General features: G+C 45.4%; 1 protein-coding gene across 1 annotated transcript in view; it reads right to left on the bottom strand.

Moving 5' to 3' along the window:
• The window catches only part of GLP1R (glucagon like peptide 1 receptor), a 383,473-nt gene that overhangs the window by 167,296 nt on the left and 189,345 nt on the right, over positions 1 to 26,832 (bottom strand). The window contains exons 6-7 of the mRNA XM_077490401.1: positions 16,385 to 16,538; positions 13,106 to 13,265 (exon numbers count right to left, since the gene is read on the bottom strand). Coding sequence (XP_077346527.1) covers positions 13,106 to 13,265; positions 16,385 to 16,538 — 314 coding nt within the window. The remainder of the gene's footprint in view (positions 1 to 13,105; positions 13,266 to 16,384; positions 16,539 to 26,832) is intronic.

Raw genomic sequence — 26,832 nt, 5'->3', positions numbered from 1 at the left:
CCCCTATCATCCGAATTAAGGCCGGCGATAAACTCAGCCAATGAATCTGAATCGCCATCCCATTGGAGGAGGATGTCGTCTATATATCTTTTCCAGAGTACCAGTTCTTCCCTGGACTCATAATAGACAACATCCTCCTCCCATTTGGCCATAAAGAGATTGGCCATACTGGGGGCAAACTTCGCCCCCATGGCCACACCCCTATTCTGGAAATAATACGATCCCTTATACCAAAAGTAATTATGTTGCATTGTATAATCCAACAAGGTAAGTATAAAGGATTGCTGTTGGATATGGAGTGTATCCGTCTCCAAAAAATGTTCAACCACTTCTCTACCATGGCCATGAGAAATAATAGTGTAAAGCGAAGACACATCCTTGGTGGCGAGAATATAGGAATCTTTCCATTGTATATCTTTTAGTAGGTTATTCACCTGTGTGGAATCCTTCAAATATGATGGAGTCTTCACAAGTGGCTGTAAGAAATGATCTATATATTTTCCCACCCTGGAAGTAACCAAGTCAATACCACTGACAATCGGCCTTCCAGAGGGGCAAACCGGGTCCTTGTGCACTTTCGGTAAATAATAAATTGCCGGGATCCTGGGAGCGGAGGGGACTAAAAAGGCCTTTCCTTTTTTAGAAATAACTCAGCTCACCAGACCATTCTCATTGTGTTGTTGCTTATCTCCTTTAAAAAATATGGATGTTTTTGACTTCAGGGCCGGATTTTCGGTTAACACTGAAGGTGTATTTGATGAAATGGTTGCTCCTAATGACGACATTAGTGGTATTTTCATGAGGTTGAAAAATTTGGTAACCACAGAATTACATACTAATTGGGATATTGATTGGGATGCTTTTTTTAAGCAATATCTGATTGATAAAATGGTCCCGCATAGTTTACGGTGGGACGTTGCTCCTTTACGTGACGTCTCAGACACGGGTGAGTGGTTCCAATTTTTTAACCAAGCAGGTTGGAACCTGATACAGTTTTTGCTTACTAGAAAAGAAGATAAGCTTGTTAAAGTGGATGAGGAAATCAACTATTTAAAGAGTAAACTAAGTCCATATAAGGACACGGAGGATTATAAAAAAAAAATCTGAAGTTTCAAAAAAAATCTAGAAAAAGAGGATCTAGAACAGAGAAACGAAAAAAAGAAGAAGTACCATAGGGACGTTATTGATTATAAAACTAAAACAGTATTTAAATGGCAAAACAAGGAGACAGGTATACCGGTGGGTAATGTTGCCTCTCAGCCGAATAGATCTGTGGCGGGTTCACAAGCGTTTCCAGACCATTTGATTTTCAATTCTCAACCATCATCAAATTGGTCTAGTTCAAACCAATCACAACCCCAGAGGGCGCCTTATAAGGGGCCTAAAGGTAAAAGGGCGGCAAAGGGATTTAATGGGCAATCAATGCCACGCCTCCCGACTCCTGTGCCGACTCAGAATCGCTTTGAACCTTTGCGAGGGCTGGCCAGTACTTCTATGGATGATAGGTATATGGTGGAATAACATGATAGGTGGAGACCTCCATATTACCAGCCGAATTATCCCCCTAGAACCCCAGTTTATGGCAACTGGTGACAACAGTTTGACTGTCCCCCGAATGCCATCAATTTTGGGAGGGAAGGTCCGGGTGTAGGGAATTATAACTATAGTTTTTTTTCCCGAAGCTCAAAAATACAAAAGGGGTATAGATCTAAAAGGGGTACCAGAGGGGGGCAGCAGGTCCGCGCAAAAAAGGAGGCAAGTATGAGGGATGATGGCTTGTTTAATTTAAGTACAGCTAGCCTTTCGAATGAAGAAAAACATGTTTTGAATCACGGCCTTAAGTTTGCACCTGCTAAACCTTTGAATAAGTTTCAAGCGTTTATAGACGTCCAAAAATTTGTACGTAAAATTAATATATAGCACCATTTTATTGCGAACCCTTATCGCTGCAATACTAATGTCTCATTGGAGATGAGAAATTCAGAATTAAGAAATGCTTCTTTATTTAATCCCCCGGGTCCCCAAGCCCCTGCTATTACTGTATTCAGGGATTTGGTTAACAAGGATTTACTTACCTTACAGATAAAAAAATTAGGAGGGAATATACTTTTAAAAAAGGCATGGAGAAAAATCGGGATGATATTATTGTACGTCCTGTGGATAAAGGGGGTGGTATCGTGATCTTGGACAAAGATGCCTATAATAGAGAAATGGAGAGATTATTGTCTGATCGGGATACCTATATCCACCAATCGGGGATTCCCACCATTAAACATTTTTTGGAGACGGATACACTCCATATCCAACAGCAATCCTTTATACTTACCTTGTTGGATTATGCGATGCAACATAATTACTTTTGGTATAAGGGATCGTATCATGTCCAGAATAGGGGTGCGGCCATGGGGGCGAAGTTTGCCCCCAGTATGGCCAATCTCTTTATGGCCAAATGGGAGGAGGATGTCGTCTATTATGAGTCCAGGGAAGAACTGGTACTCTGGAAAATATATATAGACGACATCCTCCTCCTATGGGATGGCGATTCGGATTCATTGGCTGAGTTTATCGCCGGCCTTAATTCGAATGATAGGGGCATCTGTTTGACCTTCGAGGCGAGTAATGTTGGGATCCATTTCCATGATTTAAATATTAGGATTATAGAGGGCCAAATAGTGACCTCTACCTATTTCAAGGAAACAAACCGAAATGGTTATATCGATACCAAGAGTTGTCACCTTAAAGCTTGGTTAACTTCCATACCCAAGAGCCAATTCCTGAGACTCAGGCGGAATTGTACCAACTATGATGATTTTGTATCTCAATCATTGGTTCTCAGGGATCGGTTCTTGGAGAAAGGGTATGCTGTAGAGGAATTGGATGCTGCTGTTGCTTTTGACTCAGATAAGGACAGGAATTTTCTGCTGACTACTAAGCCTAAAATGGTTGATGAACCATTAAAATTTTCATTTGTAACATCTTATTCTAGCCAGCATTATGATATCCATAAGATCATACAGAGGCATTGGAGAGTTTTAAGGGGGGATCACTTTTTAGACCCCAGTTTACCAGATAAACCTCGGATGGTCTATAGGGGGGTTTCCCCATTGGGATTACAGATAGCCCCAAATGTTGTAGATCCGCCAAAGAAAAAAATGTCTTTCTTTCAGGATATGGATGGCTTCTTTCCTTGTCGGAGGTGTCCTATTTGTAAAATCAATGCCAATAGATGTAGGCATACCCAGTCTTTTGTTGCTACCTCTACTCAGGAGACCTTTCCCATAAGGTCTTTTATTTCATGTACTACAAAGAATGTAGTTTACATAATTAGGTGCCCATGTGGGTTACAGTACATTGGACGTACGATACGCATGTTACACATTAGGCTTGTTGAACATGTGGGTAACATCAAGAGAAGGTATCCCAAGCACAGTTTGTCCAAACATTATGCGTTAAAACATAACCGTAACCAGGAGGGTACCACCTTTTTGGGTATAGACAAATTTGTTGGTCATGGAGGGGGGGGGGCAGCAACATTTGGGGGTCTCCCAATTGGAGACCAAATGGATCTATCAGGCCCAGACATACCACCCACATGGAATGAATATTGAGTGGGACCTTAATGCTTTTATCAACAATAGCTGAATTGGTCTCATTCCATGTGGGATGGTATGTTGTCAATGGGTATTACCTATGTTTATTTATTATTAGTTTGTACTTATTATTATTTATTTTTGATTTTATTTTTGTTATTATTTTTATTTTGATTCATTCATTTTCTTTTATTTTTATTTTCTATTTTTTATTTTATTTTATTTTTCATTATTTTTATTTTTTATATATATTTTTATATTATTTTTGTTATATATATATATATATGCACTGGTTCCTGTGTAAATGACACTGACAGTGAAGGGGTTAACCACTAGGGGGCAGGGTAAGGGTTACGTGTGTCCTGGGGAGTGTTTCTAACTTTGGGCGTGGCTATGTGTGACACATCACTGATCTCTGCTCCCGATCACCACACTTGTTTACATTAGCACCTCCCCGTTCTTCCTCCCCGTGAGACGATCGCGGGTGCCCCCCCCCCCCGCGGCGATCGAGTCCGCTGGACCCGCGACCAGACTCACGGAGGTCCCGGCCGGCTGCGCGCACGTGATGGCACGGTGGAAAATTTAAAGAGACGTACCTGTACGCCCATTTGCCTGTCCGTGCCATTCTGCCGACGTACATCGGCATGCGCCGGTCGGGAACCGGTTAAGGACGCGTCTGCCCGGCCCGTTCCTTAACAGCCAGCCATTCTTCACACATAATTTGAATCGGGCGATCATTTTTCGACCAATCCAAATTTGAATTGTTCTTAAAATTTGTAATTTGTTAGAAAACGGATATACAAAACAAAAATAAACAAAATGTGTTACTATTTCATTCGGAGATACATCCAATCTCTTTGTTTAGTGCAGTCAGCAGGAAGGAGTCTGTACATTGTTCAGTTCTATAGATTATCGGGGTGTCCCATGGTTCCTTCTGCCCATCCAAGTTCATTGTTCCCAATAAAAACCCAAAAGGAAACCCCTAGACCAGGGGGACGGAACTAAAATTTGCGGAGGTCCGGTCCGCAACATTTTCTTTCTCCAGAGGTTCAAATCTGATTTTTGTTCTATGACTCAGGTCCTTGAGTTCTTGACATCACAGCGTCACCCCCCCCCCCCTTTACATCACAGCCCCCTTTACATTTGTGTCTCCAGTCCCCTATTTAAAATCACAGACTCCTCCCCCCCTTTTACATCAGAGCCCCGTCTCCTCACATCATAGCCCTCCTTTATATTACAGCCCCCCCCCTTTCACATCAAAGCCCCCCTAACATCACAATCCCTCTTGCAATCACAACCCTCCACATCACAGCTCTCCCCCCTCTAACATCACTACTCCCCCCTTTTACATCAAAGCCCCCTATATCACAGCTCTCACCCCTCACATCACAGCCCCCCATATCACTATTCCCCCCTTTCACATCAAAGCCCCCTATATCACAGCTCCCCCTCTCACCTCACAGCCCCCCCCATATCACTACTCCCCCCTTTCACATCAAAGCCCCCTATATCACAGCTCTCCCCCCTCACATCACAGCCCCCAATATCACTAATCCCCCCTTTCACATCAAAGCCCCCTATATCACAGCACCCCCTCTCACATCACAGCCCCCCATATCACTATTCCCCCCTTTCACATCAAAGCCCACTATATCACAGCTTCCCCTCTCACATCACAGCCCCCCATATCACTACTCCCTCCTTTCACATCAAAGCCCCCTATATCACAGCTCCCCCTCTCACATCACAGCCCCCCCCCCCCCATATCACTACTCTCTCCTTTCACATCAAAGCCCCCTATATCACAGCTCCCCCTCTCACCTCACAGCCCCCCCATATCACTACCCCCGCTTTCACATCAAAGCCCCCTATATCACAGCTCCCCCTCTCACATCACAGCCCCCCTCCCATATCATTACTCCCCCCTTTCACATCAAAGCCTCCTATATCACAGCTCCCCTTCTCACATTACAGCCCCCCATATCACTACTCCCCGTTTTCACATCAAAGCCTCCTATATCACAGCTCCCCCTCTCACATCACAGCCCCCCTATATCACTACTCCCCCCTTTCACGTCAAAGCCCCCTATATCCCAGCTTCTTCTCTCACATCACAGCCCCCCATATTACTACTCCCACTTTCACATCAAAGCCCCCTATATCACAGCTCCCCTTCTCACATCACAGTCCCCCATATCACTACTCCCCGCTTTCACATCAAAGCCCCCTATATCACAGCTCCCCCTCTCACATCACAGCCCCCCCATATCACTACTCCCCCCTTTCACATCAAAGCCCCCTATATCACAGCTCCCCCTCTCACATCAAAGCCCCCCATATAACTACTCCCCCTTTCACATCAAAGCCCCCTATATCACAGCTTCTTCTCTCACATCACAGCCCTGCCCCCCCTTTAAATCAATGTCTTGAGTCCCCTCTTTTAAACCACAGACCCCCCCTTTTTACATCAGATCCCCCTCTCCTCACATCACATCACAGCCCCCTTACATCACAGTTCCCACCTTCACATCACAGCCCCCCCTTACATCACAGACCACCCCCCCTTTCACATCACAGCCCCCCTTACATCACAGCTTTCCCCCATATCCCTACTTCCCCCCCCCATATCACAGCTCCCCACCTCACATCACAGCCACTCCCCCCATATCAATGCTCCCACCAAGGACAGTGCTCCCTCACAATCACAGCTCTTCTCCCTTCACTGCCCTACCTTAACATATGTAGCGCCGGCTCCTGAAGAGCCGGCACTATGTGTTTTTGTCATTTAACTTTACCCTTAAGCCGCAGCTTGGTTTTGGGTTTAATTGTTTCGAAATTTTGACCTCAGCACGTATGACTGGACTGCAGGGTGTTCTGCCTATCCATAGGTGGCGCTGTCACTTTTGGCAGGTATTGAAACACAGTCTAATTGGGTGTTATAAGATTATTCTCTCTCAAAACCAGCCCAGTGGGAGTGTCACTCTTGCTGTGCTTCCTGGGAGAGGGTACTTAAGGTGCGGATGTCACGTGTATCGGGGTTCCGGTCCAGAAGTGGTTTCTGGCTGATGGTCCTGGTCCTCCTGACCAGCCCCCAGGACTTCCATGGCCTGGGGTGCGTATCCACCCGATTTTATGTCTCGGGGCTGGCCAGCCCGAGGCGAGGAAACTGAACGAAGGATTTGAAGGTGGTCCGGTGCCGTCTTGGGTTATTGGAGAGGCCCAGCAACTGTGAAGGTATCCAGGGGAGGACTCTTTGGGAGAAGGCCATGCAAAGGTTGGCTTCTCAACAAGAGCCTGGACAAGTTGAAAGACCCAAGTGAATCCAAGCTCGTGTGGTATCGCCAGACCGGCTGTAAGATACCGGTGCTGTACGAGGGTTCTACAACTTTTCAGTTTACCAAGGTGACCTACATAAAGTCTGTGAAAGAGACTTGTTCTTGATCTGAGCACCCTGTTGGTTGCTAGGCCTGGTGAGAGAAGGACTGTCCATAGGGGTGAAAATCCAGCTGTGAATGGCTATTCTCTGTATTTGTTGATACGAGAGACTTTTTTACACTAGCACTAAGCCCTTGTACACACGGTCGGAGATTCCGACGGAATGTGTCCTATCGGACCGTTTTGTCGGATATTCCGACTGTGTGTGGCCTCCATCGGACTGTTTCCGTCGGAATATCCGACGGACCAACTATTCCAACTTGCCGGTAAAATTTTCAAACAAAATGCTCCGATCGGACATACTCCAATCATGTGTAGCCTACTCCGACGGACAAAGTGCCACGCATGCTCAGATCAAATTCCTAGACCAAAGCTATTGGCTACTAGCCTGAACGTAGTCCCATCGTAATGAAATAACGTCCTCACGTTATGTACAATCGGATTTTCCGACAACTTTGTCCGACCATGTGTATGCAACAGTTTCGGACAAAATCCGTCAGACAAAATCCAACGGATTTGGTTGTCAGAATGTCCGACCGTGTGTACAAGGGCTTAGAGTACCTGGATTTTCCCTACCTAACCCTCTAACCCTATGTCGAGAGACTGTGTTGTTAACTATTCTTCGCAAATAAAAATCCCTTTCAAGGGGATCTGGCCTCAGTCTCTACAGTTCTTTGGCCATCTACCTTGGGAATCCCCTAGATGCACACGAGGTGAAGAAGGTAACAGTAAACCCAATAAAATAAGCCACTCCTTCGTGGGTCAGTGCTACACATAGCACAGCAGAGGGCGGTAGTCACAGCAGGCTGGATTCCTGTTCTGTATATGTATTTGTCTGCCGCCATTGCCACCGCTGTCGCTATTGTTAAATTAGCAGGGGGGGGGGGGGGGAAGATAGCGAAGGTTTGCACTTTTGTAACATGCGAAAGGTTGGCCAGCTCCTGCTCCTCATGTAGACTTACCATATCTCACGTCCTCTTCCCCGCTGCGAGTTTAACAGCAGCGGTGGCTGGCAGGCAAATACATTTAACCACTTGAGACCCGCGCTATAGCCGAATGACGGCTACAGCGCGGATCTCCTTTTCCGGGACTACGTCTATTGATGTCGTCCCGTGCACGTGCGGCCTGCGCGCCCCCTGAGGGGCGCGCGCAGCGCGCTCTGTGTCTGGCGAGTCTATGAGACTCGCCTGATCACCGATCCGTGCAAGGGTTCAATCCCAACCCCTTATCACGTGATCAGCTGTCAGCCAATGACAGCTGATCATGTGATATAACGGAGCCGGTAATCGGCTATTATTCCTCCTCGCGCTGTCAGCGCGAGGAGAAAAAAAAAAGCCGATCACCGGCGGCCGTGATCGGGACATCAGTCCCGATCACGGCCAACCCTGCTAGTGCCCACCTGCCCCCTGCCAGTGCCCACCTTCCCCCTGCCAGTGCCACATTAATAAAAAGTAAGTGCCACCCAGCAGTGCCCACAGTGCCACCCAGCAGTGCCACCCAGCAGTGCCCACAGTGCCACCCAGCAGTGCCCACAATCTGCCTCAAAGGTGCTGCACCCCAGTGCCACATATCCGTGCCCATCAGTGTCATCTACCAGTGCCCAGCAGTGCCACCGATCAGTGCCCAGCAGTGCCACCTATCAGAGCCACCTATCAGTGCCACCTATCAGTGCCCATCAGTCCCATTTATCAGTGGTACCTATCAGTGCCCATCCGTGCCACCCATCTGTACCACCCATCTGTGCCACCCATCCGTGCCATCTTATCTGTTCCCATCTTTGCCCATCAGTGCCGCCTTATCTGTGCCCATCGGTGCCGCCTTATCTGTGCCTATCAGTGCCCACCAGTGCAGCCTATCAGTGCCCACCAATGCAGCCTATCAGTGCCCACCAATGCAGCCCATCAGTGCCCACCAGTGCAGCCTATCAGTGCCGCCTCATCAGCGCACTTCAATGAAGGAGAAAAATGACACGTTTGCAAAATTTTATAACAAACTATTAAACATGATTTTTTATTTTTATTTTTTTTGCATCTTTTTTTGTTTGTTTAGCAAAAAATAAAACTCCCAGCTGTAATTAAATACCATCAAAAGAAAGCTCTATTTGTGGGAATAAAATGATAAAAATGTCATTTGGGTACAGTGTTGTATGACCGCGCAATTGTCATTCAAAGTGCATCAGCGCTGAAAGCTGAAAATTGGTCTGGGACTGAGGGGGGTTTAAGTGCCCAGTAAGCAAGTGGTTAAAGAAGAGGCATCCCGCCTCCTGTAACTCCCGCCCTCTGCCACACTGTGGGTTTTAAGAGCAGCAGCGGCAGGAAAGGCGCCCACTAAGGCTGCTAAGTGGTGCGACCACGGTCTGGACAGGACTGTCACTTGGTCCGTGTCTGGACTGTGGTCCGCCATTTAGCAACACCTGCCCTGGACAGTTCATTGGAGACAGTTGAGCAATGCAAGAAAGGCTGTGTGCCTGGCTGTGTGTGCTTGAGGGGGGGGGGGGGGGGGGATAGGATCAATATCTACCAGCGGCCAGTGGGTTCTTCTTTTGGGGGGACGGCACTTACCCGCTCGTGTGGCGTGGCTGTGGTGTCCTCTCTTGGAGTGCGGGCAGCGACGGCTCCGGTGTCCGCTCCTCAAGCTTCCTACACCGTGTGTCTCCTCTTCCCGCCAAAGCGCTAGGCATCCAATAGGATCTCCTGACGCTTTGGTCAGTCGGGGAAACAGAACAGGTTTCACAACCTGCCTCCTGATTGGCGGGGAGGAACTTTAGTGTGAAAGCAGCGAAAATGAATTTGTTATCCTCACACAACTTGGGTGGGCTTGGAGCGCAATGCTCTGCGCTCCAAGCTGACCCCTTTTTGAAGCCTATTAGAGCCTCTGGCTTTAATCATGTGCTTCAAAAAAACTCACCCGCCATTGGAATCCATGGTCCTGTGCCACTGATGAGTAGATTAGGGGGCCAGACGCATGGATAGGGGAGGCGGCGCCCGCGCGCCCTCTATGGACGGGCCTCCACTGCCGGCGGCTCTTTATAGGGTGGCCAACAGTTACACTAGATGAATTTGTGTCTTTTTTTTTTTAACCTGACTATGTAACAATGTAACGGCTCTGAGAATTTGCGATAACCTGACCCGGGCACCGCGCACAGCTGCAGCCATGAGAGTCGCAACCACAGGAGCGAGCAGTGAGAGCGTACCGGCAAATTGCGTCATTTCTGAAATTGTAGAAGAAATTTACACAACCCGCTGTATAAATGCACCCTACCCCTCCTCCCCCACCCTTGGAGTGTTCTCATTAATTTACATTTAAAGTGTTTATTGTTCCTCTGGATGTCACATTGTATTTGAAGAAGACGTCCGCGCCCGGAGGGAGAACTTTTACCTTCTTATTATCTCTTCAGCCGCGGTTTGTACAGCGTGGGTTTTGTATGCTGAGAATTTTCCCCCCTGCGGTGATCCGCACAGAGCGGGGCGATAACAGATCATAAACATTTGGATTTGGCTTCTGACCGTTGTTTCTCCCTGAGGCTGCCGAGACCGAATTCTGCGGCACAGCCAGTTCCCGGTCTTTCATTTACACAGTAATGGAAAAGCTGTTTAGGGAAGTTTGTGCTTTTTTATTTTTTTTTATTTTTTTGGTTGATATTTTATTGGACGTGTCTGACTTTGAGTTTAAAGTGAACTGCCAGCTCAGTTTATAAAATAATTCCAGGCTGAAGCCAAGCAGGGCGCTACTAATGCCATTCAGCAAACACCGCAGCTGTGCTAAAATCATTTTCAATTTACTTTCATCTCTATAAAGGTCTTATGCACACTAGGTTTAAAAATGCAACTTTTACAGGCTTTTGGCACTTTTTTTTCAGCTCTTGCTCAGCCTGCGCCCCCAGCATGAGCCAGGATGGGCTGTTCCTCGGCTTGCACCCCCAGCATGCGCCAGGACAGGCTCTTCCTCAGCCTGCGCCCCCAGCATGCGCCAGGACAGGCTCTTCCTCAGCCTGCGCCCCCAGCATGCGCCAGGATGGGCTGTTCCTCAGCTTGCACCCCCAGCATGTGTCACAATAGGCTCTTCCTCAGCCTGCACCCCCAGCATGTGTCAGGACGGGCTCTTCCTCAGCCTGCACCCCCAGCATGTAGCAGGATGGGCTCTTCCTCAGCTTGCACCCCCAGCATGCATCAGGACAGGCTCTTCCTCAGCCTGCACCCTTAGCATGTGTCAGGATGGGCTCTTCCTCAGCCTGCACCCTTAGCATGTGTCAGGATGGGCTCTTCCTCAGCCTGCACCCTTAGCATGTGTCAGGATGGGCTCTTCCTCAGCTTGCACCCCCAGAATGTGTCAGGACAGTCTCTTCCTCAGCCTGCACCCCCAGCATGCGTCAGGACGGGCTTTTCCTCAGCCTTCACCCCCAGGATGTGTCAGGACAGGCTCTTCCTCAGCGTGCACCTCCAGTATGCATCAGGACAGGCTCTTCCTCAGCCTGCACCCCGAGCATGCATCAGGATGGGCTCTTCCTCAGCCTGCCCCCTTAGCATGTGTCAGGACAGGCTCTTCAGCGTAACTCTTCTCATTAAATTTGGGCCAGTGTGAAGGTCCCCCTTACACTGGTGATTGGTATAAATGATCCTATTACATTGGTGTCAGTGTAGAAATCCCTCTTTATATTTGGGGGGGGGGGGGGGTGGCATAAAATCCACTGTTACAAAGTGGTCAGTGTAAAATCCCCCACTATATACTTGCCAAAGATTTCCAGCTTTGCTCTACATAATTCAAAATTTGCCACAGTGTACTGCTTCCTAACGAATCCCATCCCCCATCATTGCCACTGATCCCATCAACCCCCCAGCATTTCCACTGATCACACCCCCCTCCCCCAGCACTGCCACTGATCCCAGGAGTCCTATTAGTCCTATTGATGGGTCCACTCACCTCCACAGTCCATGGTGTGCAGGCAGTGAGGAGATGATGTGCTGTAACCTTTAGTAACCAATCAGTGAGCAGTAATGATGTGCATTAATCTCTTGCAAACCAATCTTTGAGCGGTAAGAATGTGCAGCAATCTCTAGCAACCAATCAGTGAGCAGTAATAATGTGCAGTAACCTCTAGAAACCAAGTAGTGAGGGGTAAGGATGTCCAGTAACCTCAAGCAACCAATCAGTGAGCAGTATTGATGTACAGTAATCTCTAGCAACCAAACAAGCAGAAGTCATGTGCTGTAACCTCTAGAAAATAATCAGTGAGCTATAATGTGTGCTGTAACCTCTAGCAGCCAGTCAGTGAGTGGTAATGGTACACTGTAACCCCTGCAACCAATCGCAATCACTGCCTGATCTGATTCAGTAAACAGATTTTGAGTCTTTCTGCTATTTATTATATGTCTCAGAGCAGGTGGAGAGCGAAATTGCATGGAAGGGGGCCCAAGAAAATGTTTGCCAAGGGTCCAATCAATATTAAAGACAGCCCTGACCATGGCAAACTATGGGTGGAGCCACATTCTGTAAGAGTGGGAGGGGTTGCCCTTCACGCGATGCACGAGAACGTGTGAAGCCCCATGTTAATCTGGCCAGGACAGTAGGAAGAGAAGCCAGCTGGGATGTTTTCTTTGCAAAGGATGCATGTGGTGCTGTGCATGGCTCTATGGTGACACCAGGCAGTCCTTGGTGAAGGCCCCCACCCCCTCTCTAATGCACAGCTGGCAATTGACAGCATCAGATGTACAGTACATGTTTCCCAGTAAGGCTGTGTGTGTGTTTGTATCAGGCGGTGTCCTTTCTCTCCACTCAGGTCTCAGATTACACCCAGCTTCATGCTCTGTGCTGTGCAATGTGTGACATCAGACCCCCGCCCCCCTGCCTCCCAGGAGAGAAGGCTGCAGATAAACAGGTACTTATGTAGGAGATTTCATTCATCACCTGAGGCTAGTCACTTCAGTGGGCCTACTTAAGGGTCTATTATCGGTATTATAGGTAAAAAAGGAAAAGAAATGAATAATTCCAGTAGCACATATTGCAGGATTTTGTCATTCATCAGTCAGAAAAATTGTGGGAACACAGAACCTGCGGATCAGAAACTCCGCCCCCTTACTCACCCCAGCCAATGCATACATAGACCCGGAAGAGCCTCTGCTCGGAGAAGACGGACAGAACCAGCAAGGTGTGCAGGTAGATCCCTTCCACCAGGAGCCAATAGTAGTTGGCTGCCACACAGTACTGCATCATGACGAACACCAACCGGCAGCTGAGCGACTCCTGCAAAAAATGACAGCACCAAATTCACATCTGTACTTCCCGCCATTCATCAGCTGCACGTTTATGAAGATCAGAAGAATAATCGCTTCCCATGTTACCACAATTTGCCCAATCTCACCGCTAAGGGCCCATTCACACCATTAGACATGTGCACTGCCGAAAAATTTGTTAGCTTTCGTCTCATATTTACTTTTTCCGTTTTCCGGGTCATTCGTTATGATTGCAATCCGTAAATTTGAAAAAAATCGTTAATTCCAGGAAAAAAAAAATCCTAAATTCCAAAAAAATTTATAAAAAATCGTAAATTCCCCCAAAAAATCAGAAATTCTAAAAAAATAGATAAATAAATAAATAAAAGGAAAAAAAGAAAAAAAGAAAAAAGAAATTCGGAACTTAACTATTACTAAATATTATAGATATTGGAATTTACTTTCAAATTTGGCTGTTAGTGAACCTAACAAATAGTAATTTATCTGAATTTAAAAATTATCTGAAATAACGAATGACGTATCTAAACAAATGCAACGGAACAGATTAATAATAAATAATAATAATAATAATAATAATAATAATAATAAAAAGTTTTTAGCATTATTATTGTCATTTATTATTATTCATTCGTCACGTTCCATTCGTTTAGATACGCCATTCATTGTTTTCGGATAATTGGTAACTTCAGATAAATTCGTATTCGTTATGTTCACTAACAGCCAAATTTAAAAACGCCTATAATTTATTAGCTAGTAATTGTTAAGTTATGATTAGTTAGTTATTATTTCAGATTTTTGGGTTTTCGAATTTCTGATTTTTTTTTTTTTTATTTCAAAATTTACGATTTTTTTGGAATTAACGTTTTTTTCTTTTTACAATTTTCAAATTTTTTTTTTCAATTTTTTTTCAAATGTAACAATTTTCGAATATTCTAATCTACAGATATTTGGAAAAGTTTGTTAAACGAATTTGGAACAAAACAAATGCTACATGTCTACACACCATCTATTGGTGCAGAAACATGCATTAAGTGCATTCAGGGCCGGTGCAAGAATCTGTATCTGCACAGGCGAAGGTGCATTGACATTTTTACAATTTGTTATTTTTTTTTAAATGTTTTAATTATTCTTTATGATTTTTTTTTTTTTTTTTTTTTTTTAAACAACGCTGTTGGGAGGGCTAGGGTAAAATATCAGGGGTCTAAACAGACCCCTGATATCTCACCTTTGAGACAGAAAAAAAAGACACAAGTCCTTCAAGATGAATGAACAGGACACAGAGGCTCCTGTCCCTCTATAAACTGAAGCACAGTTTACAATGCTTCAGTTTTGAATGGACACGGGAGTGACCGGTACTGATCGCTCACTGTGTCCAATTCAGAAGAGAAGGAAGGGGCCGGTAAATTACATATTTACCGGCCCTTCCTCTGGTCTCCACCCTGAAAGCAGCAGCGGTAGCGGAGGAGAGGAGGGAGGCCGGAAACACTGCAGGGCGGTGGGGGGGGGGGGGGTCAGAGAGGGGGCCCGGGTAGCTGGGGGTTAGAGAATGATGCACAGAGAGAATTATCAGCGTGGCAGGGGGGAGAGGGCATTTATATGAACTGTTCGGCTGTCTGCCTCCCCTTGCAGCAACTGAAAGGCGGTAGGGAGAGGAGGAGAAGCTGGCTTTCAGCTGCTGCAAGGGGAGGCAGACAGGGGATTGGTTCCTGTAATTGCCCCACCCCACTGCACCGATCGTCCCCCCTCCTTCCGCTTACATCTGGATCCCCTGCTGTCCGGGCCCCTCTGCTGGCTTGAGTCAGGTACAGGAGGACCAGTGCTACCCCCCTTATCAGCTGCCCTGGGCTGGAGATTCAGATCCCCTCCCATCCTGGGGGGGCCCTAAGGAGGCTGCCTAAGCAACCTCATGCTGGCGCCGGCTATAAGTGAAATGAAAAGAAGAACAGGTGTCTACTTCCTACTGATCTCTCCCCTCTCCAGGCGTGGGTGCAGCAAAATATGCAACCATATGCAAAAATTGAACAAAAAGGTCCAATGAAAATGATTTCTTTATCGTTAAAATAAATCCATGCAGCAAGGATAAAAAAACTGACGCGTTTCACACCATTATAGCAGGTGCCTTATCAACGGTGATGGATTTGTTATAGCGATAAAGGAATCATTTTTTGTACCCTTTTTGCATCTGACTGCATAAGTGGAATACTGCGTCATTTATTCTAAACAATATTCGAATGCACCTGATAACGGGCGTGTATTATATTACAACCCGCGGCAATGCACTGGCGTGCCTTATGGTGCAGCGCACTGAAAAAAATATAGTTTACTATAGTTTGGCAGCATACTGCGCCACAATGCATGTCTGTTGGCAGGTGCTTTGGGTGGCATTCAAAATGAATAGCGCTGCATTGCATCAGTGCATTTAATGTGCATTACGGTAATGCACAGAAGAACGCAGTGATACGCACTGAAAATAGATGGTCAATGATGGTCAATGAGTCCCCTATCTTGCCCAATTTTAAAATAGGACATACAACAGGGACGCGTTTTGAGTACGTCAGCCTTATGATGAAGATTCAGCAGAAACAGGTTAGTGTTCTCGTCACTGGTATCTGTCATGGAGTTTTAGGTAATAAAGGATCGGGAGATTGAAGTCAGACGCCAACATTTGTTACAACTTAATCAGTCAGCGTCCATCCAATCCACAACTGAAATATCAATTTAAGGTAGAGGTTGTCTCCAAATAGGAGTGCTCTTCACATTCTCAACCAGGGTTCCTCCATTGGTTGCTAAGGTTTTTTTTGGTTTTTTTTTTTAGCTATGGCTCATTGGCCTCCCATTTAATGACGCCTGCATAGTTCCCGATCCAATGCCACTTGGCATAGCCAATTCATTTTAACATTAGTTCTCCGACACCTGAAAATTATTTCAAGGGTTCCTCTCTAGAGTAAAAGGGTTGAGAAAGTCTTGCATAGACATGGGAAAAAAGATCTAATGAGCTCCACTGATTGGTCCAAAGGAAACATTTCCCAGTCTGAACTAGCCAACCAACCCATATACATATTACATAAATACATTGTAATTATATATTGGACAAGTGGTATATATGCATAGTTGGAGGTCATGTGATACCTGGTAGGAAATAAGCCCCTCCCACTGGTTATCAAGTATGGCGATATTATACATCCACTTCAGGACAGAGTCCTTTATAAAGACGGAGATGGCTCTCAGGATGAAGGAGGTGAAGAGGTTCAGGTGGATGTAGTTTCTGGTACAGTGGAGATGTCTATAAGCAACAAAAAAACATATGTTCCTCATTAGAGTCACCTTCATCACTTCTACTTTTCACAATGCTACCACCATATAACCCATATCAACCTCACCACTCCTACTCTTCACAATGATACCACCATATAACCCATATCACCCTCACCACTCATACTCTTCACAATGATACCACCATATAACCCATATCACCCTCACCACTCATACTCTTCACAATGATACCACTATATAACCCATATCACCCTCACCACTCCTACTCTTCACAATGATACCACCATATAACCCATATCACCATCACCGCTACTACTCTTCACAATGATACCACCATATAACCCATATCACCCTCACCACTCCTACTCTTCACAATGATACCACCATATAACCCATATCACCATCACCGCTCCTACTCTTCACAATGATACCACCATATACCCCATATCACCCTCACCACTCCTACTCTTCACATTGATACCACCATATAACCCATATCACCCTCACCACTCCTACTCTTCACAATGATACCACCATATAACCCATATCACCCTCACCAGTCCTACACTTTACAATGGTACCACCATATAACCCATATCACCCTCACCACTCCTACCCTCCACAATGATACCACCATATAACCCATATCACCCTCACCACTCCTATTCTTCACAATGATACCACCATATAACCCATATCACCCTCACCCCTCCTACCCTCCGCAATGGTACCACCATATCACCCTCACCACTCCTACCCTTCACAATGGTACCACCATATAACCCATATCACCCTCACCACTCCTACTCTTCACAATGATACCACCATATAACCCATATCACCCTCACCACTCCTACTCTTCACAATGATACCACCATATAACCCATATCACCCTCACCACTCATACTCTTCACAATGATACCACCATATAACCCATATCACCCTCACCACTCCTACTCTTCACAATGATACCACCATATAACCCATATCACCCTCACCACTCCTACTCTTCCCAATGATACCACCATATAACCCATATCACCCTCACCCCTCCTACCCTCCGCAATGGTACCACCATATCACCTTCACCACTCCTACCCTTCACAATGGTACCACCATATAACCCATATTAACCTCACAACTCCTACTCTTCACAATGATACCACCATATAACCCTTATCACCCTCACCACTCCTACTCTTCACAATGGTACCACCATATAACCCATATCACCCTCACCAGTTCTACACTTCGCAATGGTATCACCACATAACCCATATTAACCTCACCACTCCTACCTTTCACAATGGTACCACCATATAACCCATATTAACCTCACCACTCCTACCCTCCGCAATGGTACCACCATATCACCCTCACCACTCCTACCCTTCACAATGATACCACCATATAACCCATATTAACCTCACCACTCCTACCCTCCACAATGGTACCACCATATCACCCTTACCACTCCTACCCTTCACAATAGTACCACCACATAACCAATATCAACCTCACCAATCCTACACTTCACAATGGTACCACCACAGATATCTCTAAGCAAAAAAATAAAATAAAATGTTCCCCATTAGAGTCATTACCTGTAGTACCCTCCACAATGGTACAACCATATAAGCTATATCACCCTCACCACTTGTACCCTTCACAAAGGTACCAAAATGTAACCCATATCATCTTCAACTTCCTACACTTAACAATGATACCATGCAATCAATATCAACTTTGACACTCCTACCCTTCACAAAAGTACCACCATATAACTCATATCCCCCTTACCACTCCTACCCTCCACAATGGTATCACCATATAACTCATATCACCCTCCCCACTCCTAACTTTCACAATTGTATGATCATATAATCCATATCAACCTCACCACTCCTAATCTTCACAATGATACCACCATAAAACCCATATCACCCTCACCAGTCCTACACTTTACAATGGTACCACCATATAACCCATATCACCCTTACCAATTCTACACTTCACAATGTTACCAGCATATAACCCATATCACCCTCACCACTCCTACCTTTCACAATGGTAAGACCATATAACCAATATCAATATCACCACTCCTAACCTTCACAAAAATACCACCATATAACCCATATCACCCTCCCAACTCCTACACTTCACAATTGTACCAGCATATAACACATATCACCCTCACCACTCCTACCCTCCACAATGGTACCACCATATAACCCATACCACCCTCCCCACTCCTAACTTTCACAATTGTATGACCATATAACCCATATAAACCTCACCACTCCTAATCTTCACAATGATACCACCATAAAACCCATATCACCCTCACCACTCCTAATCTTCACAATGATACCACCATAAAACCAATATCACCCTCACCACTCCTACCCTTTACAATGGTACCACCATCTAACCCATATCACATTCACCACTCCTATACTACACAATGGTATCAGCATATAACCCATATTACCCTCGCCACTCCTACCCTCCACAATGGTACCACCATATAACAAATATCACTCTAACCCCTCCTACCCTCCACAATGGTACCAGCATATAACACATATAACCCTCAGCACTCCTACCCTTCACAATGGTACCACCACATAACCCATATCAACCTCACCAATCCTACACTTCACAATGGTACCACCACAGTTATCTGTAAACAAAAATATAAAAACATTCCCCATTATCATTACCTGTAGAGTCCATGCCATCTCCGTTTTTTCTTTTCAATATATTTATTGTAATTTTAACAAAGAATAGAGATAGCAATTGCAAATTTTGACTTGCAAAGCCAAATATATTAGAATAACATGCATTCAATAGAAAAAAAAAATGTCATCTCAGTTTTTTCTATAGATTTTAGTCTTCATTAATTATATAGGTCAGTGGGATCATCTCAAAGAACAATTGCAGGTATAGCATTTTTTCATACATTGGTCTAGTTTGGACTTATGTAACTATACATGATCCAGATCCAAAAGATAAAAAAAAATGGCCATGCCACAAACCAGATGTAGCCCGTGTACCACTGCCGTAGCCTACGGATGTATGTCACACGAATTATAAGCCACCTCTTTATTGGAGAGCTATGGAGAGCTTCCCAGATACAATAAGCTGCCAATTGTTCAATAACCAGGAGATAATTTAATTCCTGGAAATCCTAACAAATGACACTTTGATTGCAACCTTCAAATATTGCATATTGCAGGCGTCACACCTTGGGAATAACATTATTCACATTATTCTATCTCCGAAGGGGGATACTTTCCATATGAAAAGTATATGATAATGGCACCCTTCCTCCTACATGATGATTACCTGCACCACTTTCGTACCTCTGTGCCCAGCTGGCCCACGTCAATTATACGCACAAGGAGCAGAATATATAACCATGGATACACATTAATCAACTGTCACTGCAGCATTGCTATGTCGGTTGGAAAAATAAAGGTATGAGTTTATCAAGTTTAACCCATTATTATACTTTGATGTGCTAACCCTAAAAAAAGAAAAAAAAAAAAACAACGAATTCACCACAAAGCATCAAAACCCATCAGAGAAGCATCTCAGTCCATTCTCATGACATTCTCAGTCCATTAAACAATGAAAAAGCAAATTTGGGAAGAAGGAGAAAACCGTTTAAACCATCAAAGTGAGATAGCATCATATCATGAAAAATAACAGTACAGTAGCTCCAGGATGATAACAACGCTCTATAGTAAACTAACACCAGGAGGAAGACAAATAAAGGAAATGCACTAAAAGTTTTACAAAGTTCCGAACAATTCAGATACAAAAACGCCACACATTATTTCACCCTCGCCAATTTCACCCTTAACAATGGTACCACCATACAACCCATATAACCCTCATCAGTCCTACCCTTCACAAGGGTACCACCACTGAACCCAAATCAACCTCACTACTCCTACTCTTCACAGGGGTACCGTCGCTGAACCCAAATCAACCTCACTACTCCTACTCTTCACAGGGGTACCGCCGCTGAACCCAAATCAACCTCACTACTCCTACTCTTCACAATAGTACTACCATATAACCCATATCACCCTCACCACTCCTACCCTTCACAATGGTACCACCATAGAACCCAAATCAACCTCACCACTTCCACCCTTCACAACAGTAACACCAGATAACCCATATCACCCTTACCTCTTTTATTCTTAGCAATGCAATGGTACCGCTATATAACCCATATCACTCTCACCACTCCTATTTTCACAATGGTGCCACAAAATAACTAAAGTCACCCTCACCACTCCTACCTTTCACAAAGGTACCATCATATAACCCATATTACCCTCATTACTCCTACCCTCCACAATTGTACTACCATATAACCCATATCACCCTCACCACTCCTACCCTTCACAATGGTACCACCATATAACCCATATCACCTTCACCACAACTACCCATCTCAATGATACCACTATATAACCCATATCACCCTCACCACTCCTATCCTTCACAATAGTACTACCATATAACCTATATCACCCTCACCACTGCTACCCTTCCCAATGGTACTAAGTACCATACAACCCATATCACCCTCACCACTCCTACCTTTCACAATGTTACCCCCATAAAACCCATATCACCCTTACCACTCCTTCCCTTCACAGTGGTACCCCCGTATAACCCATATCACCCTCCCAACTGCTACCTTTCAAAATCATACCACCATATAACCTATTTCACCCTCACCACTACTACCCTTCACAATGGTACCACCATAAACCCCATATCACCCTCACCACTCCTATCCTTCACAATGGTACCACCATTGAAACTCATATCACCTTCACCATTTGTACCATTGACAATAGATTTCACCATCATTCAACATTAACTTCTTATACTCATTTCTACAATGTAAGGTCATTTGGGATTGTCTCGGGACTCCAGCTACCTGTAAGCTTTGTAGAAGTATCTAGGAGAACCTAAATCTTATCAGGCATTACAGCAGAGAAAATATTCGTGTGTGGGCTTCAGCGGACTTTCTCAGCGTAAAGTCCGGCGGACTTAGAAAGTATTTTTGCAGTCCAATCTTTCCGCCGGACTTGGGTTTCAGCGGACAATACGTTCGTCAGTATGCTAGTCCGGCGGACTAAAAATGACGCATGCTCAGAAGCAAGTATGAAAAGGAAGCTATTGGCTACTGGCTATTGAACTTCCTTTTCCTAGTCCCGTCGTACGTGCTGTACATCATTGCGCTAGCAAACGCCGGACTTTAGCATTACATTTAGTATCTTGAAGACACATATCTTCCTCATAGAGATTCTGATCACAGTCCTTGCAGCAACAAATGATGGGCTGAGCTACACAGTGACACCATGAACAATGTCCGCTTTAAGTCCAGGCAGACTCTAATGCAAGAGGGACAACAGCAGCACACAGTCACTGGGATCTCACACACTGGTCTGTACTCACTAATGTCCTTGGATAATTGGTTGCCTCCTTACAATATCTTCCATACACCTCTTCTGTGATTTCTCTAGACCAGATTCCCAAAAAGAAAGAAGTCCCTCAGTCAACCCTGGCAAAGTTCAGCAGAACAGCCCCCCCCCCCCCCCCCCCAGCTAGCATAGATGGAACCTCGAACAGTAGAAAATCACAGCTGGGCTGCCTAGAAGGCCCCTCAGTTCCAAATCCCAAACTATTTATGCTCCCTCCCAGCCACCATCTGGGCACACATCCCCAGGAGTTGGCTGGGGCTGCATAAATATTTAGCTACTGGTTTTAATCTTCCAACTGATTACAATAGAGCTAATAATTACATTTACTTAACCTAGCACCTAATCTAGGAGGGTGCTACATGGATATTGTTGTAGAACTTGCTTGGCTAGCTTGACCTACAGACTCCTTGGATGTGTTGCAAGACTTGCACTTTTTTTAGTTTGAGAACTGAAAAAAAACTTTTTAAACTATTGTATAGATAAATGTTTTGGACTACCTTATTTAACCGCGCAGTCCTGGTTGTCCTCAGAGAATGTGCAGATGTTTCCTTAATTATTAAGCCAGTAATTGCTGCTGTCTATGACTAGTAATTTTACTAGAGGTCGCTATTACGTGCAGTGATAAATGTTTTGTTACTTGGTGACTATGTCCTAACATATTGATAATGTGAGTGTTAATTATGCTGAATGAAATGTTTGCTAAATTGCTGTTATGCTTGATAGAGCTTGCTATCTATTACGGGGACATGTTGTACTGTCCCGCAGTATGAGGTCCAATGTTATGGTTGGGGGGAAATCTTCTTCCGTAGTGGAGAATAGGATGTCAGTTGCTGGAGGTAATTTCTCATAAGCAGTTGTGACAGCAAGATTTTTCTCTGTGTGCTGGAGCAGGGGGTCTCAAAATCTTTGTAGGCAAAGGGCCAGTTTACTTGCCATCAGACCTTAGGGGGGCAAGACTATTGCCAGTGGGAGTAGAAAATGTCCCAGCCTTGGTGGTCAGTGGTATACAAATTACATAGCATCTGTGGTCAGTAGTAGGAGGAATAGTGCCCTATCATTGGTAATGTTGGTATTGGTGGGAGGAATAGTGCCCTATTGTTGGTGTCAGTGGGAGGAATAGTGCCCCATCATTGGTGTCAATGGGAGGAATAGTGTCCCATCATTGGTATCAGTGGGAGGAATAGTGCCCCATCATTGGTGTCAGTGGGAGGAATAGTGTCCCATCATTGGTATCAGTGGGAGGAATAGTGTCCCATCATTGGTATCAGTGGGAGGAATAGTGTCCCATCATTGGTATTAGTGGGAGGAATAGTGCCCCATCATTGGTATCAGTGGGAGGAATAGTGTCCCATCATTGGTATCAGTGGGAGGAATAGTGTCCCATCATTGGTATCAGTTGGAGGAGTAGTGTCCCATCATTGGTGTCAGTGGGAGGAATAGTGTCCCATCATTGGTATCAGTGGGAGGAATAGTGTCCCATCATTGGTATTAGTGGGAGGAATAGTGTCCCATCATTGGTATCAGTGGGAGGAATAGTGTCCCATCATTGGTATCAGTGGGAGGAATAGTGTCCCATCATTGGTATTAGTGGGAGGAATAGTGCCCCATCATTGGTATCAGTGGGAGGAATAGTGTCCCATCATTGGTATTAGTGGGAGGAATAGTGCTCCGTCATTGGTATCAGTGGGAGGAATAGTGCTCCGTCATTGGTATCAGTGGGAGGAATAGTGCTCCATCATTGGTATCAGTGGGAGGAATAGTGCTCCGTCATTGGTATCAGTGGGAGGAATAGTGCCCCATCATTGGTGTCAGTGGGGGGAATAGTGTCCCATCATTGGTATCAGTGGGAGGAATAGTGCTCCGTCATTGGTATCAGTGGGAGGAATAGTGCCCCATCATTGGTATCAGTGGGAGGAATAGTGCTCCGTCATTGGTATCAGTGGGAGGAATAGTGCTCCATCATTGGTATCAGTGGGAGAAGTAGTGCCCCATCATTGGTATCAGTGGGAGGAATAGTGCCCCATCATTGGTATCAGTTGTCAACTCAGCTCAAACTCGATCTATCCAAAACTGAACTCATAATATTTCCTCCCCTATGTGCCTCTCCCCTGATTTCTCTGTCAAAATCAATGGCTCAACTATCAACCCATCCCTGCATGCCAAGGTTCTGGATCTAATCCGGGACTCTGAACTATCCTTTCAGCCCCACATCTAATCACTGTCCAAAGCTTGCCGCCTCAACCTTTCGCAACATCTCCAAGATACGCCCCTTCCTAACCGATGACACCACAAAGCTTCTAATTCACTCCCTGGTCATCTCTCGCCTCGACTACGGCATCTCCCTCCTCATTGATTGGCTTCCCCTTACGTAGCCTATCCCCTATTCAGTCCATCATGAATGCTGCTGCCAGACTCATCCACCTCAGTGTCCTCCATCCCTCATTTTCCAAACCCTCTATTGGCCTCCGCTCACCCAGAGAATTAAAATCAATATACTAATGACAACTTACAAAACCATCCATGACCCTGTCCCCGGCTACATCCCTAACCTGGTCTCAAAATAGCAAACAAATCATACTCTTTGTCCAAGACCTCCTGCTCTCTAGCTCCCTTGTCACCACCTCCCATGCTCACCTCCAGGACTTCTCCAGAGCCTCTACCATCCTCTGGAACCCCTTACCCCAATCTAACTGACTATTTCCTACTCTGTCCACTGTCAGGGGATCCCTGAAAACTCTTCTCTACAAAGAAGCCTATCCTGCCCCCACCTAACAACTGTACATTTATCTTCTCCATCAGCCCCCCCCCCCCATATTATTACCTTTTTTTATCTCTTGACCCTCCCTCTTAGATTGTAAGCTCTAACGAGCAGGGCCCTCTGACTCCTCTGACTCCTACTGTATTAAAGAGGAGGGCCAGCTTAAAAAATTTTTTTTTAAAAGTCAGCAGCTGCAAACACTGTAGCTGCTGACTTTTAATAAGCAGACTTACCTGTCCAGGGCGCCCGCGATTTCGGCCGCCCGAGGCTGACCCGTCCCTTGGCTCTCGGGTCCCGGCGCCGCCATTCCAACTAAGGGAAACAGGCAGTGGAGCCTTGCGGCTTCACTGCCCGTTTCCTACTGCGCAGTGCTTTGTGAATGGGGCGCGCTGTGTTCTGGGACACACACAGTTCCTAGAACACACAGCGTCCCATTCCCCAGAAGACGCCGCAAGGAGGAGAGAAGATCGAAGATCACCGCGGAGTAGCAAGAGGCAGATTAGGATGATATGCCTAGCAACAGGCATTTCTGGTAAGTTTAAAAAATAATAAAAAATTTCATATTTTTTTCTGATTTTTTGCAAAATTTTAATGTACTTTTGTTTTTCAGGGTGGCCCTCCACTTTAAATTGTACTGTCTGCCCTTATGTTGTAAAGTGCGTGCATAAACTGTCGTTGCTATATAAATCCTGTATAATAATAATGGTGTCAGTGAAAGGAATAGTGTCCCATTATTGGTATCAGTGGGAGGAATCATGCCACCTCGTTGGTGTCAGTGGTGGGTAATATGCCCCACTGTTATTGTCAGTCGAAGGCATGGTGCCTCATCATTGGTGTCGGTGGGAAGTATAGTGCCTTCTATCAGCAAAAGTAACAGTGCCCCAAGGGTGGATAAAGGCAACCAAAGGGCCACCTCTGGCCCACGGGCTACAGTTTGGAGACCGCTGTGCTGGAGACACCCAGATCTCACTTAGTCTTGTCCCCAGTCAATAGAGTGTCACAATATAGTGGACTTCGGGAGAATGAATTAGAGGCTTCCATTGATGGGACTGGGACCAATAGGTGAAAGTCAGTCCGCACGTGCAAAGGATGGAGTGGGTCTCAGAGACCCCTTGCTCGTAGAGCCCACTAAGCGCTCCAAGATGAAGCCTGGGGTCACCCACTAACTGTGCAGCACTGAAACTCCCAGTGTTGTATAAAAAATATGTCATTGTGGAAGTGTGATGGTTCTCCCCTTCACTTTACATAACCCCCCCCCCCCAGCATGTCATAACTGTGAATGGAGACCCCAGCAATAGTCTGATGGCAGGCTGGAAACAGACAACCAGGCACCTAAAACAACTGGCTGCCTTATGTAAGATATATTGATATAGAAATAATTGGCATACTGTACAATGGGTCTCTTCAAGTTTCAGAAACTGAGACACAACTTTTCATAGGTTAAGTTATTCTCTACCAATAGAAACTATAGGGAAGATTATTATTTTTTTATACTGCATGCAAAAATATACATTAAAGCTATCACTACATAAAAAATTCCATAATGTCCCACACCATGCACCCAGTTGGGTGGCTCTGTGTTCCCACCTACTCCTGTGAAATGGAGGAGCCATCAAGAAAATCCCAACTTTCAACTATGGCAGGGATATGCAATTAGCGGACCTCCAGCTGTTGCTAAACTACAAGTCCCATCATGCTCTGCCTCTGGCTGTCATAATTGTGGCTGTAAGGCCGCGTACACACGGGCGGACTGTCCGCCCAACTAGGTTCGTCAAACAGTTTGACAAACAGTCCGTTCAAAATTAGCATGAACGGACTTGGCCACACACGACGAACGAACAGTCCGCTGAAAACTTGCGCGATGACGAGAACGGCACGTACGACGGGACTCGAAAAACGACGTCCAATACACTGCAATGCAACCTTCGGCGTGTAAATCCTTTCTGAGCATGCGCGGAACTTAGTTTGACGAACAAGCCTACACACGAGCGGACTGTCCGCTCAAACCAAGTTTCAGCGGACAGTCTTAC

The sequence above is a fragment of the Lithobates pipiens genome, unplaced genomic scaffold (genome assembly GCF_037356315.1).
Source record: "Lithobates pipiens isolate NorthernLeopardFrog02 unplaced genomic scaffold, aLitPip1_a1.2 Scaffold_18, whole genome shotgun sequence".
Classification (NCBI taxonomy): Eukaryota; Metazoa; Chordata; class Amphibia; order Anura; family Ranidae; genus Lithobates; species Lithobates pipiens.
The sequence above is the reverse complement of the archived record's forward strand: the minus strand, read 5'-3'. Positions and strand labels throughout refer to the sequence as shown.